This window comes from Cryptotermes secundus, unplaced genomic scaffold (assembly GCF_002891405.2).
Source record: "Cryptotermes secundus unplaced genomic scaffold, Csec_1.0 scaffold697, whole genome shotgun sequence".
Lineage (NCBI taxonomy): Eukaryota > Metazoa > Arthropoda > Insecta > Blattodea > Kalotermitidae > Cryptotermes > Cryptotermes secundus.
In genome coordinates, this window is record NW_019724753.1 from 1,041,413 (window position 1) to 1,057,259 (window position 15,847).

At 38.9% G+C, this 15,847-nt stretch overlaps 1 protein-coding gene across 3 annotated transcripts in view; it reads right to left on the reverse strand.

Annotated features, from left to right (window-relative positions):
- Nucleotides 1-4,589: 4,589 nt before the first annotated feature.
- LOC111862927 overlaps nucleotides 4,590-15,847 on the reverse strand; it is a 15,549-nt gene continuing 4,291 nt past the window's right edge. For 2 of the 3 annotated variants that reach the window (XM_023848795.2, XM_033750858.1), the window contains 5 exons: nucleotides 14,930-15,076; nucleotides 14,617-14,821; nucleotides 12,226-13,154; nucleotides 7,148-7,242; nucleotides 4,590-4,873 (listed from right to left, as the gene is read on the reverse strand). In XM_023848795.2, coding sequence (XP_023704563.1) covers nucleotides 4,787-4,873; nucleotides 7,148-7,242; nucleotides 12,226-13,154; nucleotides 14,617-14,821; nucleotides 14,930-15,076 — 1,463 coding nt within the window. In that variant the 3' untranslated portion in view covers nucleotides 4,590-4,786. The remainder of the gene's footprint in view (nucleotides 4,874-7,147; nucleotides 7,243-12,225; nucleotides 13,155-14,616; nucleotides 14,822-14,929; nucleotides 15,077-15,847) is intronic. The other variant, XM_023848796.2, reaches the window with a different exon arrangement.

Genomic DNA, 15,847 nt, shown 5'->3' on the forward strand with positions numbered 1-15,847 from the left:
ACCCCTGATCAGGACGGAACGGGACGACATGCGCACACGGTGTATGAATCAGGTTCAACAACTTCAACATGATTATTTTGATAACTGTGTTATGCCAACACTTTAACACAAAGTTTTGTCGTTTACGTTTTAATTACACATTCTACGGATCGCATAGCTAAAACACTGTTTGATTTGCGTCCTATACAAAAAAAAATTGCAAAACTGCAGTAAATGAGGCGACTTGGAATCACTAGTTTGTCCGTCACTCCGCATGTAACAAGTAGAAAACCTCTTAATGAATCTTACTGAAAACTGACATTGAGAAGTTCTACTAACATTGAAGGACGCATCCTAATTTTAATTAAAATCGATTAGCAAATGTTTTACATGAATACATACACACGTTTCTAAGTAGTTTCAGGGCGAATATTCTTTAACATTTGCAGGAAATATGAAACATTTCATGCCGGATACATATTTCTTGTAAAATTCTCCAGTAACAAATTTTGCTGAAACCCATTCAACAGTTTTCCAGTTTCATGCTTACTTAGGCTGACTGCCTCATCTCTTAACGGGCACTCCAAGCATTGCAAATGTGTGCCTAAAAGGTGCACAGGCAATTCATGCAGTAATATTAAGGAATATACTATAAAGTTGGTTGCATGTGGATTGCGAGAGAATACAAATTAATTGGCAAAATTTGGAATAACATATCAAGAATTAAGGGATATCGATATAAAATAGAATAGGATCAAAGAGTTATATCTTCTGGGATATAAAACCATTTGTTAAAATACAAATTACATTTCAAACGAACATCACCTTCATCTACATGTGGGCTTTTTGTTTAGTCTACCTCTTCAACTATGAAGATGGATGCGACATGTTCCTCCAAAATCTTGGCAAACTTTCAACAGATTGGATGGCATTATATCCTAGTTAACAGAATTCTTCACTGCTGTGAGAACCTCACATCCTGCATGGAAATCAATTTCCCTTGCACTGTGTCCCTATAACTTACCCCATCACCAAGAGTAGACCTTGAAGAAACTAGCAAAAGCAATCCCATTTCTTACAAAACTTCATTCACACTAATACGATTATATGAATATTAAACACAGACTTGGAAAAGGAGGAACTAAGCAGTATGCAATTTGTTGAGACAAGATTCTTGAAAAGCAGGACTGGTATAACAAACAGAAAGAGACTAAGAGGAAAGGTATGAAGAGAAAAGATTAGTATAAGATCTTCAGAAGAAACACTGCTAAATAAAGATCAGTGCATTTCAGCAGACTTCCTTAAACAGAAAATGACAATGTCAAGATGTCAAGGGTAGATGGTTATGAAAATACAGTCTATGTAAAGATCAAGAACAAAGGGAACCAACTAGATCAGCGTTGGCCAACCTAATACATCTCGAGGGCCAAATTTAGTTTATAGAACATCATCAGGGGCCCAATACAGTGTTTCTTTCAGAAGAGTGGTCGGGGAGTATTGCCCCCCAAATTGAATCAGTCACAACCCGTGTAAAAACAAGTGCATTTAAACCTATGTATTTAAATTTTACGTTGCACCAATAATATTAAGCCTATATTGAAAATTTCACCAATCAATTTTATTGCCTTCTATCACTTCTACCCCCAGAGCATTTTTTCTTAAAGAAACACTGGCCAGATCATGCCTTATGTTTAGTTCTACATATGCCGGGGAAAAATGCAATTATAATTTAAGAAAGAAAAATAAAATGCCTTGAAATTTGCAATTACTTACCATAAAACAGCACAAATTCCTCTTTCAGCAGGGATGAGCACAAAAGGCTTTCAATCATAGTTTTTATGGTCTAATGATTACACCTAAATCCTAATATACACACTGTTTTAATGAGAGCACTGTGGTTTCATAACACTGGAAACCAATGATATAAAATCCACTTCTAATTGTGAGCGAAGAATATGTGATCACATGACATCTGAAAGTCTTTTCCTGTTCTTAGACTTTACATGCTTCAGTGATGAAAACACTGTTTTGCATATGGTAAGTACTTGAAAAAACAGAGCAAAGGTTGAGAGCCCAATTTCGTAACACTGGGTAACGTTCTGGTGAAAGCAGTTTCCAAAAGCCAATTCCAGTAACCTGAGATGTGTTTAAGGATGGGTCACATTGAAGTTCACAAAGCTCTAACTGCAGATGACCTGGCTGAGATTCTATATCACAATGTATAGGATTACTGAATAAAGAAATATCAGGTCGAAAGCTTTCAAAATTGTCAAATCGTCGGTCGAACTCTGATGACAAATCTTCAATAATTTCAGTGTAGTCCCTAAACTCCAAGCCTTCTTCTTCTTCTTCTTCTGAGAGTTTCCGACAGCAAGGGAAATGTAGAAGGTTATTTTTGTCCAATGCAGACTTAAATAAATGTAGCTTTTTACGGAAACTGTCAACAAAGCCAACCATCTGACATATTGTCTGCTTCTTGCCTTGCAATTGCAGATTCAGGACATTCAAGTGTTGAGTGATATCAGTGAGAAAGGCCAAGTTTCTCAAGAATTCGACGTCTTCGAGATCATTCTGCAGTTCAGCAGAATTCGTAACCTCTTCTCTTAGGAATGTTGCTATTTCATGACGGAGTTCAAAGAACCGTACCAGACATTTCCCACGGCTTAACCATCTTACTTCAGTGTGCAGAAGCAGGTCCCCGTAAGCAGAATCCATTTCTTCTAAGAGGGCCAGAAATTTTCTGTGCGTGAGTGATCAATTTCCTCCTCTGATCAAATTAGTAATTTTTGTGACAGGAGCCATGGTGGTAGACAGTTTAATTGATTTGGCACATAGAGCCTCCTGATGTATAATACAATGCAAGGTAGGTACAGTAATTTGATTCTGTCTTAAAAATCCAACAAAACCGCTTATTGTCCCTGTCATTGATTTAGCGCCATCTGTTACTATGGAGGACAATTTTTCAAAACCACCGAATTCCTCCACTGCACTCTTAACAGCGTTAAAAATATCGACACCTCTAGTTGTGCTGTGTAAAGAGCACACTTTTAACAACTCTTCGAAAATTGTAAAATCTTCCTTAATTGCACGAACAAATATCAGCAACTGATTAGTATCCGAAACATCTGTGCTTTCGTCGAGAGCAATTGAGAAATAGGAACAATTAGCGATAATGTCTTTCACATTATTAGATATCTGGTTGCTAATATCTTCCAGCCTCCTAGTAACAGTCTGTTTTGAAAGGGGCACTGTTTGAAATTTGTTTCCTACCTTATTTTCATTGAAAGCTTCTGCCATCTTTATCGCACAGTTCTTAATTAATTCACCATCACTTAACGCTTTTTTAGCTTTCATTAATTCATATGTCACGAAATAAGAAGCCAGCAAAGCTTCTTCTTGTTGTTTTGTTTCATTGGTAAAAAGAGATTTCTGCTGGAAAAGTTTTTTCTTTAACTGATCGCAGACTACTTTCCTTGATTCACAAGAGTGTTTTCCGAACTTCTGTTTATGATTTGTCATGTAATGCCTCTTTAGGTTGTACTCCTTTAAAACTGCTAGCACTTGAAAACATACTAAACACTGTGGCTTGTGGTCTTTATTTAATATAAAAAAATAGTCATGTTCCCACTCAGATTTGAACGCCCTATTTTCACTATCAACTTTTCTCAATTTACTATCTGACATGCTGTATCACTTACAATAACTTAAAACACAATTTTAATTGAAAAACAGTTCTACACTCACACTCCATAATCACACTTCACTTTCTAAAATCGCACTAACTGGGAGACATTTCTGCTAAAACTGGCACTTAACAAAGGCCAGGATGCCGAGAGAAACGGTAAACATCCCATCCCCGCGAGCAAGCTGGGAATGCTTACTATGTGTATTTTGAAGATGTCATAAATCCTTCACCACTACGGTCTTCCCTTCAGTGTCATCTCCCTACAGAAGTAGGGTTGGGGGACTTGGAATTTCCACGACATGAACACAGTTATTAGAAAACAGTTTGAACTGTTCAACTCGGTAAGAACATATACAGTCAATTGCAAAATACTGTAAGCTAATGAAACGTCCTATTAAAAACTGAATTCTATGCCAACACAGCTGTGAAGTTAAGATTTTTGAAAATAAACCTGAGACTTGGCAGGGGGCCGGAGTAAATCAAGTCGCGGGCCGGATACGGCCCACGGGCTGCCAGTTGGCCATCGCTGAACTAGATAATAAACGATATTGACAGAATAGGTATACTACTGAGGCACCAGGAGGCTACTGCCCTTGATTGAGAACCCCAACAAAATTTCCAAATTATCAGATTACTGAATAAGGGATTTATTCAATACAAGGACTTACTGCACACAGTACTACAGAATTAACAGTTTTTTACACATTGGTTTCTTTTTTTATCATGGAACTTCTTCCATTCATCCTCATACATCTTCTGCAAGCACCTATATTGGATGGTGGCTCCTCCTTTCACCACGGGACACTCTCCACTAGTAGCAGTATCAAAATCTTTCCCACAGGAGCAGAGTATTTTATACAATGGACAAAAATGCAAAATGGAAGGCTATGGGAAAAGCAATGGGAACTGCAACTGGTACACAAAGTAAAGACAGGCAAAAATAGAGATGTTAATGAAAGTTGATTATACATAACAAGAAAATATAAATATTACATACAACCGATCCTTCAGATGCAATGACATTTGTTATAACAGCACTTCAATGTCTATGAATTCACTTAAATATTAAAAACAAATCTGATCTTCATTTGTCTCTTATATATCATATTCTTACAATAATTTTCAATCTCCAAACATTTCTGATGCACACATGTTGGCATGTGTGTCTATAATTGCAGAACTCACTGTCTTGAAACACACTGGACATGTCTGAAAAAGAAATATAAAAGTATTATTTTCAAAATGTCAAAATATGCTACTTCATATGAATTTTACAGATTCAGTGCCAGGGGAGCTTTATGATACTGTTCACAAAGAGTAATTTCTTTCCCTTTGGCGCTACAGCCCCAATTTGTGCCTTGGCCTACCTCCATGAAAATCTCCATTCCACTTTGGTTTACTAGATCTTGAGACATTTGGTAGGACTCCTTGGGTGGGTGATCAGTTCGTTGCAAGGCCTCTACCCAACACAAACACAGAAAAACGCACGCACGCGCGCGTGCACACACACACACACACAAACACTAAACATCCATGCCCCGTGTGGGATTCGAATCCATGATTCCGGCTTTCGAGCGAGTGAAGGCTACCGTGACCGGCCACACTGTCATTACTTTTACAGTAATCAGAATGAGTTGCATAAAAATAGAGACTGAAGTATTAACTTCCAAATATTGTTTTTTGACCTCTATACTGAAGCAGTGTGTTCACTAAAACTCGTAATAAATAAAAGAAAATTACCATTTGATGTAACAGCATCATCTTCAGGCTACTCTCCCCAAGAACCACATACTCCAAATTTCATTGTCACAAGCGCCAGTCTTGTTATTAGTACTTCCATTTTACAAACCATTCTTAACAATCAATAGTATGTTACCAGCTGTTAAGCACAATAGACCACTGTAGGTCGCAGTGCAAGGGCCAAGGAGGCCTACCCCTCATACATTCATTCATTCATGTTACCCGCTGAACTTCTTGAAACAACTAAAATTAATCTCAAGAATACAGCCTTCTGGCTTTTAATGCTGCTAATTCAGAGGGAGTCTGAGGGTCTGGAGGTACACATCACATCCATCTTCAGGGTCAAATTGTAAACCAGCAGAAGCAGGCAGCATGCTCCCTCCAAACTATGGATATGGCATTACAATCCAGAAGCCCACACTCTTCACAGACACAGCAATGGGAATCTCAAATCCAAAATAAAATTCATTTATTTATTATGTATTGCCTTCATTATAGAAACCTGTGACATACATTAATTTCATCAAAACCTATATGCACTAAGTACAACTAGTATAACTGATTTGAGGTTCTCACAGTGGTCACTATGAAGAGTACAATCTTGCAAGAGTGATCAACAAGTCAAGTGTGGCAGGGCACATCATCAACTCATAGCATCACATCCACTCCCCAGTCTGAAAACCTCAATATCCTCTCCACCAAATACAGATGAACATTGTACGTGTATAATCAGGGGGTGACTGAGCTCCATTGCAACTATATGAACATGGAGGATAGCTGCTGTCTAAAAAAGTCATGGAAACCTCTCTTATTCCCTCAAAGAAAGTATGAAGCCTCCTTCAAATCTTTCTCTTGATGGAATTCTCCATCAGGCTCTTAGGTCCATGCACACTGCTCTTTTAGAGTAACCATCTGCCTGAGTTCTCCGCGCTACTATTATCACAGCAGATTCATCTATTCGTCAGTTCTCCTTCCACTGCTCCTCCATTTACATCTTTAACTACTCGCATATAGCCCATCTGTGTTCTTCTCATACCATCTCACAAACATGTACTTATAAAATGACCCTCTTCAGGGCGAACACTAGTCATTCTTTCCTTTCGACCTACTGGTTCCCTCCAACTTCCTCTATTTGCCTATATCTGAACCTGGTTTTTGGTATGTGACTTGCTGTTTGCTGCCTAATTTCTGCTGATTATGAATGAATGTATAAGGGCTGGGCCTTCTTGGCCCTTACACCGTTACACCGTGACCTACAGTGATCTATTGTGCTTCCCCTTTTGATTATTCCTTCAGCAATCCTGCGCTTCGAATGAAGCACAGGATTTTGTATGTTGGAGCGTCAAAATAGTCACTTGGTTCCATGAAGTATTGACCCAAGTGATGTAATCTTAAATAAGCTAAGGCCTCACATTCGCACAGGATATGTGTGGCTGTTTCATTTTCTTCTTGACACCTCTCACAAGTGGGACTATTACTTAGTCCCAGTTTGAAGAGGTGTCCTTTAAGGTGACAGTGTCCTGTAAGTAGTCCCACCACCCATTTCTTGCTGATTAACTAGCCAGTCTTACTCTTCAAAAGTTAATATGGAGGCATGTTTCTTTGAAGTGTCCATGAACTACAGCATTTCACAGCAACACATCACAGAAGAAATTACACTCCAGTCCCGATTTTTCTTTATATTGAACAGATATGACCATAAATAACAATTCCATCAGGCAAAAGAACTGTTTAGTAGCTCACCATTTCCTGTTTAACATAATCATCTGTTGCATTACTGTCAGGAAAGGAGACACATTCTGAGGAGTGATGTTCAATAACATCAGCTTCAAAATATACTGGAACATACAGAAAAGCATTATTATATGTTTAAAGTAATATTACAAGAATAATTTCAATGAGTATCAGTTATTCAGATCTAAAAGTTTGTGACAATGGTACATTAGTACAAATATTATGTTCTTGGACATTATCCATCGTCTTGTCTTTGCCTAAAAGCAGTCCTGTTTATTTTTCACAACACAACATTTTAGAGACTGGATTCTGTCTCTGTCTTGAGGTAAAACCTACTGTTTTTATAGAAAGACAAGACAAAGGATAATGTCCAAAAACATAATGCTTGCAGTATCAGTTAATATAACATTTGTTGTGTTAAGTATATAAAACTAGCGGCCTCCGTAGTCTAGAGGTAATGTTCCCACCTCATGACTCGTAGTACGCGGGTTCAAATACCCGGTGGAGGTCATCGAATTTTTAAGGGCGGAAAAATTCAGGGAACAAGTTCTCCGGGAGGGACTTTAAGCCGTTGGTCCCGTGTGGTAGCTTTACGGCACGTAAAAGAACCTCATATCTCCAAAGGAGGTCACTGAGCCAAATTAACGGACATTTCCCGCCCAACAGCAGTCTCTAATACCTCTGGTACATGGGGGAAGCATTATAATGATCTTCTGACGTGTATTATATTGACGGATACTTTGATAATAAGGATTCCGACGTGTATTTGTGAGGTCCCTGTTTAAGATCTTGGCTGGATCTCTGAGTGTCCTGACTTGAGCTTTTTGTGGTTTCACTCAGTCCTTCTAGACAAATATCAGGGTAATACCTTATGCCATGAATGCTTCCGTTCTTTTCCTTTCCAATTACTTATTCATCGATCATCCTCCCATATGACACTGTATAGTCAGAGCTGTTGATAACACTGCTAAATAAGCCATAAGTAGTCTAATTAATCATCCATTACAGCACTTATATTTTTTCTGAACAGGGAGTGCATTTTCCCTTTAGGGCAGTACTTATATTCTTTCTGAACAGGGAGTGCATTTTCCCTTTAGGGCAGTACTAATCCTTTTCTTGTTATCTGAGGATTTCTGTGGTGGGGAAAAGGCATAGAGATGCTATAATTATAGATACCTCTCAGCTAGTAGAGCCGGTCTCGCTGGCTGGACGGGACTGATGGTAAGCACCAGTACTGGTAGGATATAGAGACTGGTAGAAATCATAGAGGGAAGCACAATGGACCAATACAGGTCTCAGTGCATGGGGAAACCCACCCTCTCCAATAACTAAGTATATAAGACAGGTCTGATGGATAAATGCATGTGGTTCCTTCATGAATTTCTGGTTTGTTGGTATGTGATGTTGATACACTTGTTCAGACTGTAAATACAGCATCTCTATGCCTTTTCCCCACCACAGAAATCCTCAGATAACAAGAAAAGGATTAGTACTGCCCTAAAGGGAAAATGCACTCCCTGTTCAGAAAGAATATAAGTACTGCCCTAAAGGGAAAATGCACTCCCTGTTCAGAAAAAATATAAGTGCTGTAATGGATGATTAATTAGACTACTTATGGCTTATTTAGCAGTGTTATCAACAGCTCTGACTATACAGTGTCATATGGGAGGATGATCGATGAATAAGTAATTGGAAAGGAAAAGAACGGAAGCATTCATGGCATAAGGTATTACCCTGATATTTGTCTAGAAGGACTGAGTGAAACCACAAAAAGCTCAAGTCAGGACACTCAGAGATCCAGCCAAGATCTTAAACAGGGACCTCACAAATACACGTCGGAATCCTTATTATCAAAGTATCCGTCAATATAATACACGTCAGCAGATCATTGCTTGTGTCAATTTGCTTAGCAAGATCAAGAAAAGTGAGAGTATAATGATTCTGAATGCGAGCATCATACCTTTCACAGAAACAAAGTGTAATGTATTATAGGGTACCTGCAGTATATTGACAAAGTTGCCTGAAGTGTCAACATTCCTTCCATTGCACACTTACAACTTCATTAATTCTGGGCAGTTAAGAAAAACAAAATCATCTTTGTTCTTAGGGTCACCTTCAGAAACATTTTTTTTTAATTTCATGTCTGTCTTAAGAAATTATTCCCAATTAACAATTTATTTTAATTTATGGGGTGAAGTAAGACAGCATCCCTTAGTACTGCAGCTGCAAATGGACCTATTGTACCAGCTTTGGACAGATGACAGAATGAAGCATTAGTGGAAAGACAATTATTATGGAAAAACTGAAGCACTTGGAGAAAAACCTGTCCTGGTACCACCCTGTTCACCACAAATCCCACATGAATTGAACTGGGATTGAACCCTGGCCTCACTGATGTGACAGGCCAGCAACTAAATGCCTCAGCTGTAGCAAGGTTAAATTTAACCATTACTCCTCCTACAGAGGACAACTATCTGGCATCAAAGTCTACACTGTGCTTCAGTACATCTCTTGGAACCTTCACGATGTAACATTTTGTAACGTATTATGAGTACATTTACAGGAGAGGGTTGTCAGCCCAGCACCCAGAACCCAAGCTGCAATATCAACCCCTGCTGACTATCTAGAAATGCTTATTCAATGTATATGTAGTTTCCTTCTGTTTGCAACTTAGAAATGAACCACGTCATGGTCCTAAGGGATCCACTTAACATGGCAAAGAATATAATGAAGTCATCTCAGGTGAACAGCTGTTTTGAGTGTACATGCTTATGCACATGAATATGTACAGATACACATATTTGTGGCTAGTGTATATAGTGACCACTGCCTCTGTGGTCTAGCGGTCAGAATTCCTGGCTACAGATCCAGAGGTCTGGGTTCGATTCCTGGTGCTACCAGATTTTTTCTGACAAGTAGTGGGTCTGGAATGGGGTCCACTCAGCCTCGTGATGATAATTGAGGAGCTATTTCAAGGAAATAGTGGCTCCGGTCTAGTAAACCAAAATAACAGCCATGGGATCCATTGCGCTAACCACGCGACCTCTATCCACAAAAGTTGGCACTAATTTCACCAACAAGCGGCAGCTCAATCGGCATAGTTCACTTGCGGACTAAAATCACGGAGTTTTTTTTTTTTTTTCGTGTACAGTGACCAATTCCATAACATCAGTATCTGATGACAGACATACTGATAGTCTCTGAAATGCTGGAAATGCATTGCAACTAAAATTTCACTGCATTCAGCTGCCATGAAGATTGCAAATACGAGGGTAAGTCAATAAGTAAGTTACAAAAGGACGTATAACTTAAATAAGAGTACTGATTTGAAAAATGTTTCTATTTCTGAAAATAATCTACCTGTACATTGAGGCACTTGTTCCATCGTTTCACAAGCCCCTGAAAACCAGCAGCATAAAATTCTTTGGGCTGCTGTCGGAACCAGGTGTGTTGCTCTTGCATGCTTGCATGACAAAGTGCGTCCCTATACTGCCAACAAGACAAATGAGACGCTGCGAGATTTCAAGTGGGAAGTCCTCGAGCATCCTTCGTATAGCCCCGACCTTGCTCCAAGCAACTTCCATTTGTTTGGCCCTCTTAAACATCATCTTTCGGTTGAATGTTTTCCCGATGATGAAGCTGTAGTAAGCGAAGTCACTGCCTGGTTCCGACAGCAGCCCAGATAATTTTATGCTGCTGGTTTTCATGGGCTTGTGAAACGATGGGACAAGCGCCTCAATGTACAAGGGAGTTATGTTGAGAAATAAAAGCATTTTTCAAATCAGTACTCTTTATTTCTTTAAGTTCTATATCCATTTGTAACTTACTTATTGACTTACCTACATATTACATGGAAATGAATGCATCAATTAAAACAAGTAAAGGTAAAAGGTAAAGGTAAAGTTATCCCTGTAACAGCCCATGGAGGCCCATTGAGTTGTGACATGTTAAGGCTCACACATTTTCTAGACAATCGGCTCACAGATGGCAGTGAGGTTGTCAGCCTTACTTGGCAGCCGCCCTTTACCCCCAGGAAGATTCCTGATACTCATTCTTGTTAGGGGCTGAGTTGGCCCCAGGGCTATTGTGTGGCTGGAAGAATTAGGTCAACTGAAAAATCCAATGACCTCATCGGGAATCTAACCCATGACCTTCCGGCTTGTAGCACAATGACTCAAACAACTACACTACCACATACCCCCAATTAAAACAAGTACACTCACAAAAATTTAAACAATGTAACATGCTACAAATGTGATTCAGGTGAAATGATTCAAACATCAGCCAAACCATGTTATAAATTCTGTACTGGAGATATTTTGTGAAGGGTCTTTGTATTACAAGTCATGGAACTCTGCTGCTTTAAGTGACATCTGGGTCTCATGGTAAACTATGGAGATCACTCTTCTGGGATGTGACACCATCATGCAGTCTGGTAGAATGTTACCAATGTTTTATAAAAACTGTTTCCCTCATCATCAGGGTAAAGCCCTTGAACCAGCAGCTTCCTCCAGCATGTTGGAAAGATTCTACCAACTATAGGGCATCACATCTTCAGTCCCTCTATTCTCTGGCACGAAGTACTTCACAGCCTGGCCTTGTAGAAAATTAAAAAGAATAGGAGAATATTTGGACTGAAGAGAGATAAAGTGACAGGAGGTTGGAGAAAACTGCATAATGAAGAGTTTCATCACTTGTATTCTTCTCCAAGTATAATTTGAATGATAGAGTCAAGGAGGATGAGATGGGCAGGGCATGTAGAACAAATATAGAAGATGAATGCATGGGGGATATTGGTGGGAAAGCCAGATGGAAAGAGACCAGTAGGACAATTAAACCGGAAGTGGGTGAACAATATTAAAATGAATTTTAGAGAGATAGAATGGGATGGTATGGATTGGACTGATCTGGCTCACAACTGGGACAAGTGGAGGGCTCTTGTGAAAACGGTAATGAACCTTCGGGTTTCATAAAATGCTGGGAAGTTCTTGAGAAGGTGCATAATTGGAGGCTTCTCAAGAAGGGCTCAGCTCCATGAATGAATGAATGAATTCTATAAGTTATGAAAACTTGTAATGTGAACTCACCCTTACATACAGGACACTGAATTAAATTTTCTCCTGTGGCCTGTTCACAATTCTCTTGGAAGTCTGTAACTTCACAGATGTCAGTAATATTCAGGTTATCACTGTTCGCTGCATGGAGTCTTTTATTAGTGCCATCAGTCTCTAACGATCTCCTCTTAAACATTCTCTTTTGCTTTGTATTCTGCAGCATAACACAATCTGATTTTTCTCTTGAATCATCATTTAAATATTTGTCGCCACCTTCTAATTTACTGTGGACTTCCCTAGTATAAGCTGTACTTTCATGTGTGTAATCAGAATCTTCCAAACTAATATAATTTCTTCTCCCTGAAGGACTTTCAGAAATAGGACTGCTAATTTTTGACACTCTGGCTTCTGTAGGATAATCTCCTTCAGTATTTAGCCAATCTGTTCCATCATTTCTACTTTTCATTTTCACTGAAATCTGCTCTTTCTTATCACTATAGATGTGGTGTGGCAACTCTGCAATACCAGTAAGTTCTTTTGGTTTCCCTAACTCCTGTTTGGAACAGATATCTGTCTTAATGTTTTGGCTAAACTTAGGTGACTTCATGTTGTTGGATTTTGAGTATTTCAATGACATTACATATTTCTTAACAACAGTAACAAAAATACGTCTTTCCTGAAGTGAGAACTCTCGATTTTGAACCTGTTCCATTTTCTCTCTTACTTCAATCAACTGAATGTTGTCCAAGTTTTTATCCTGCAGATTAAGAGAATCCATAAAGCTAAGTATGGATGTTTCAAAAAACTCCTTATCCAAAACTTCCTCCTTTCCTTTATGGGAAGTTATTTCATCTTTTTCCTGTAGTTTACTACACTGCTGACCAGTCTGAAGGAGGATCTTATCAGTACGAGACAGAGATGAACCACTTAGGCGTTGACCAGCCAACTTTGAGCTCACTGGACTGCAAGAATAAGGACATATTATTAGAAAAGGTAACTGAGGCCTGCAAAGATTCCCTGTAAACCTAGAAGCCACCACAAAAAAAAACTAGTAGTCAGACCAAAGAAACAAAATATCTCATGTGAGATTTTTTTTTTTCATTTTTATTAACAAACAGCTAATTGAAACACCTACATATGAACAACAGCCAGTTCCTTCCATCTTAGGGAAAACACAACACATCATTACTACGAAACAGGAAAACATAAAATATCTTCTGTCATATAAGTTTTGAGATATTCATATCAATGATTATTAAGAATATGGTCATGTGTTGTGACAACACATAGTTTTATGGGTGGATACCAGTGTTTTGGAGGAATATGCTGTCTCACTTTTCAATTAAAGTAGGTAGGCCGAGGATAATAAGCGGGGAAGTCATGACAGAATTCATGCTGTCTTCAGAGTTAAAAGTGGGTAAAACAGCAAATCTATGATTATACTGGAAAGTTACAAGGATGGTAGTCATGATTCCAAAAGAGGAGTAAAGAAAATAACCCTTTCCTACTAAATGGGAATAAATGGGCAAAAAGAAATTGAACCTTATAAGAAGCATACTGATATACTGTCAAGCTGGGAAATGCAGTAATGAGAGAGAACAGGCTTCTTCAGGGATTCAATGTTGTTCTAACAAGGAAAATGTAACTCTGTGAAGAATGGAAACCACTGCTCCTCTTCAGGTCCACTTTAAGTTTTCCTCACAGGTGGGAGATTTGAAAAAGTCAATAGAAAGTCTGTCGAGTGTAACAATTTGTAGGTGTACACAACACGAAACATGTAAGGCAGAAGTGATAAAGAAGTGACCTACAAATTGTCACACTAAACGGACTTTCTATTGACTTTGTGATTGATAGTGTAACGGACCAAAAATGAAACAATTAAAAATAGGAGATTTGAACTTGAGAATGGGAAGTTAATGGTACTTCTTAGGTCTTCCATAAATGGAAAGTTTGGAAAAAGCCTTCTTGTGTTCAGAGACATGTCATTTAGGAGGAAATAACTAGTCTGTCCTCAGAGATGAACTTCTTCCTTTCCTTCACGAAGTGGCTAGGAGGCTTCCATGATCATTACATCTTCTACTGATGCTATGACATGGGGAAGAGAATGATGATAGGTTGTACAAATAAAATAAAAGGAAAAATAACATGGGTGAAGGAAGGAAGGAAGGAAGGAAGGAAAGAGGTAATCCAGTTTCCTGGCTACAGGGTTTGATTTCTGGAAGCAGACTGTTTCTTCAGCATGTCCAGACCAGCTCTGGGCCCCACCAAGCCTCATACCCAGTGCCATTACAGGTTGTTTCCCAAAACACAAAAAAGTCAAGGCACAACTCACATCATGATGCTTTATCCCTATTTCCCTGCATATCTTCATGACACTATCCTTAATTAAGCATAGGGATAACATTCTAAATGTTTCATGCTTACCTCAAAGGGGTATTAATTTGACTTCTCATTTTTTCCCACTTTGAAAATGAATCAGGATCAATTTTTGTACTAGTAGTTTCCTCATCCAAGAAGCTGAATACACGTATAAAACACAATCCAAACTGCATTTGCTGATTAAATGGTTGTGTCACAACCACGCGTAATTGATCCCATTTTTTACTTTTAGTTTCTTCAAGGAAGTCATCTGCATAAAGAAAATTATTTTAATTCATATTGCATATACCAAGACATGACATATATTATTTAATTACATCAGTTCAGAATATTGTCCTGAATCACAATCTGGACTCACCTTTGGCATACATTTTGACACAACTCTTATTGTCGCCAATCCTGCTCTCCTGCAGTGACATCAGGGCAGAACAAGGTAACAGATCCTTGAATTCAGAACACCCTGTTCTTGATACAAGAAGAGAAACGAACGCAGAGCCACTGTTTCCTAAAATTAAATTCTATTGAATTTAAATTTAAATATAAAAGACATTTCACTACAATGTAAAATTTGAGATCCTTATGGCAGTAAAAATAACAAATACAGTCATTTGGTATGTGATGCCGCCATGTTCTTCAGTAGATAGGTACAGAAGTTTCAGAAGAATATTTCACCCTGCACATAAGGCAGCATGTTCCTCCAAAGCATTGGTAAACAGCTACCAAATACCTGGCATCACATCCCACAAGAGTGGAATCTCATGTCATTATAATGTTAACGTGAATATATGTGTAACAAATCTTGCAAATCTAATGCAGGTTACACAAATTCTGATAGACCGATTTTGTCTAACTCTAAAGCTTACTGCATTTTATAAATCTTCTTCAGCCAGCACTCTGCTGATACGGTTGAATATGGTCCCGAGTGCTATCCCGGCATAACATCAAAGCAGTGGGTCTGCCTCCAAACAAATTATCCAGTTTCCTCTGGCCAGTCAAAGATAGCCTGGGCCTAAGGACACCGGGTGTATACAGTATCCCATGCTAGTGCGGCAAGGTCTATATTGGGCAGACAGGCCCCTCCGTGGACACGAGATTGAAGGAGCATCAGCGGCACATCCGTCTCGAACATCCGGACCAGTCGGCCATAGCTGAACACAGCATCAATCTGGGACACCGTATTCAGCTTCAGAATACCTCCATCCTTGCCACCAAGACCCGCCATATGGATCGCTTCATTAGGGAAGCCACTGAGATTGAACTCCATCCCGAAAATATG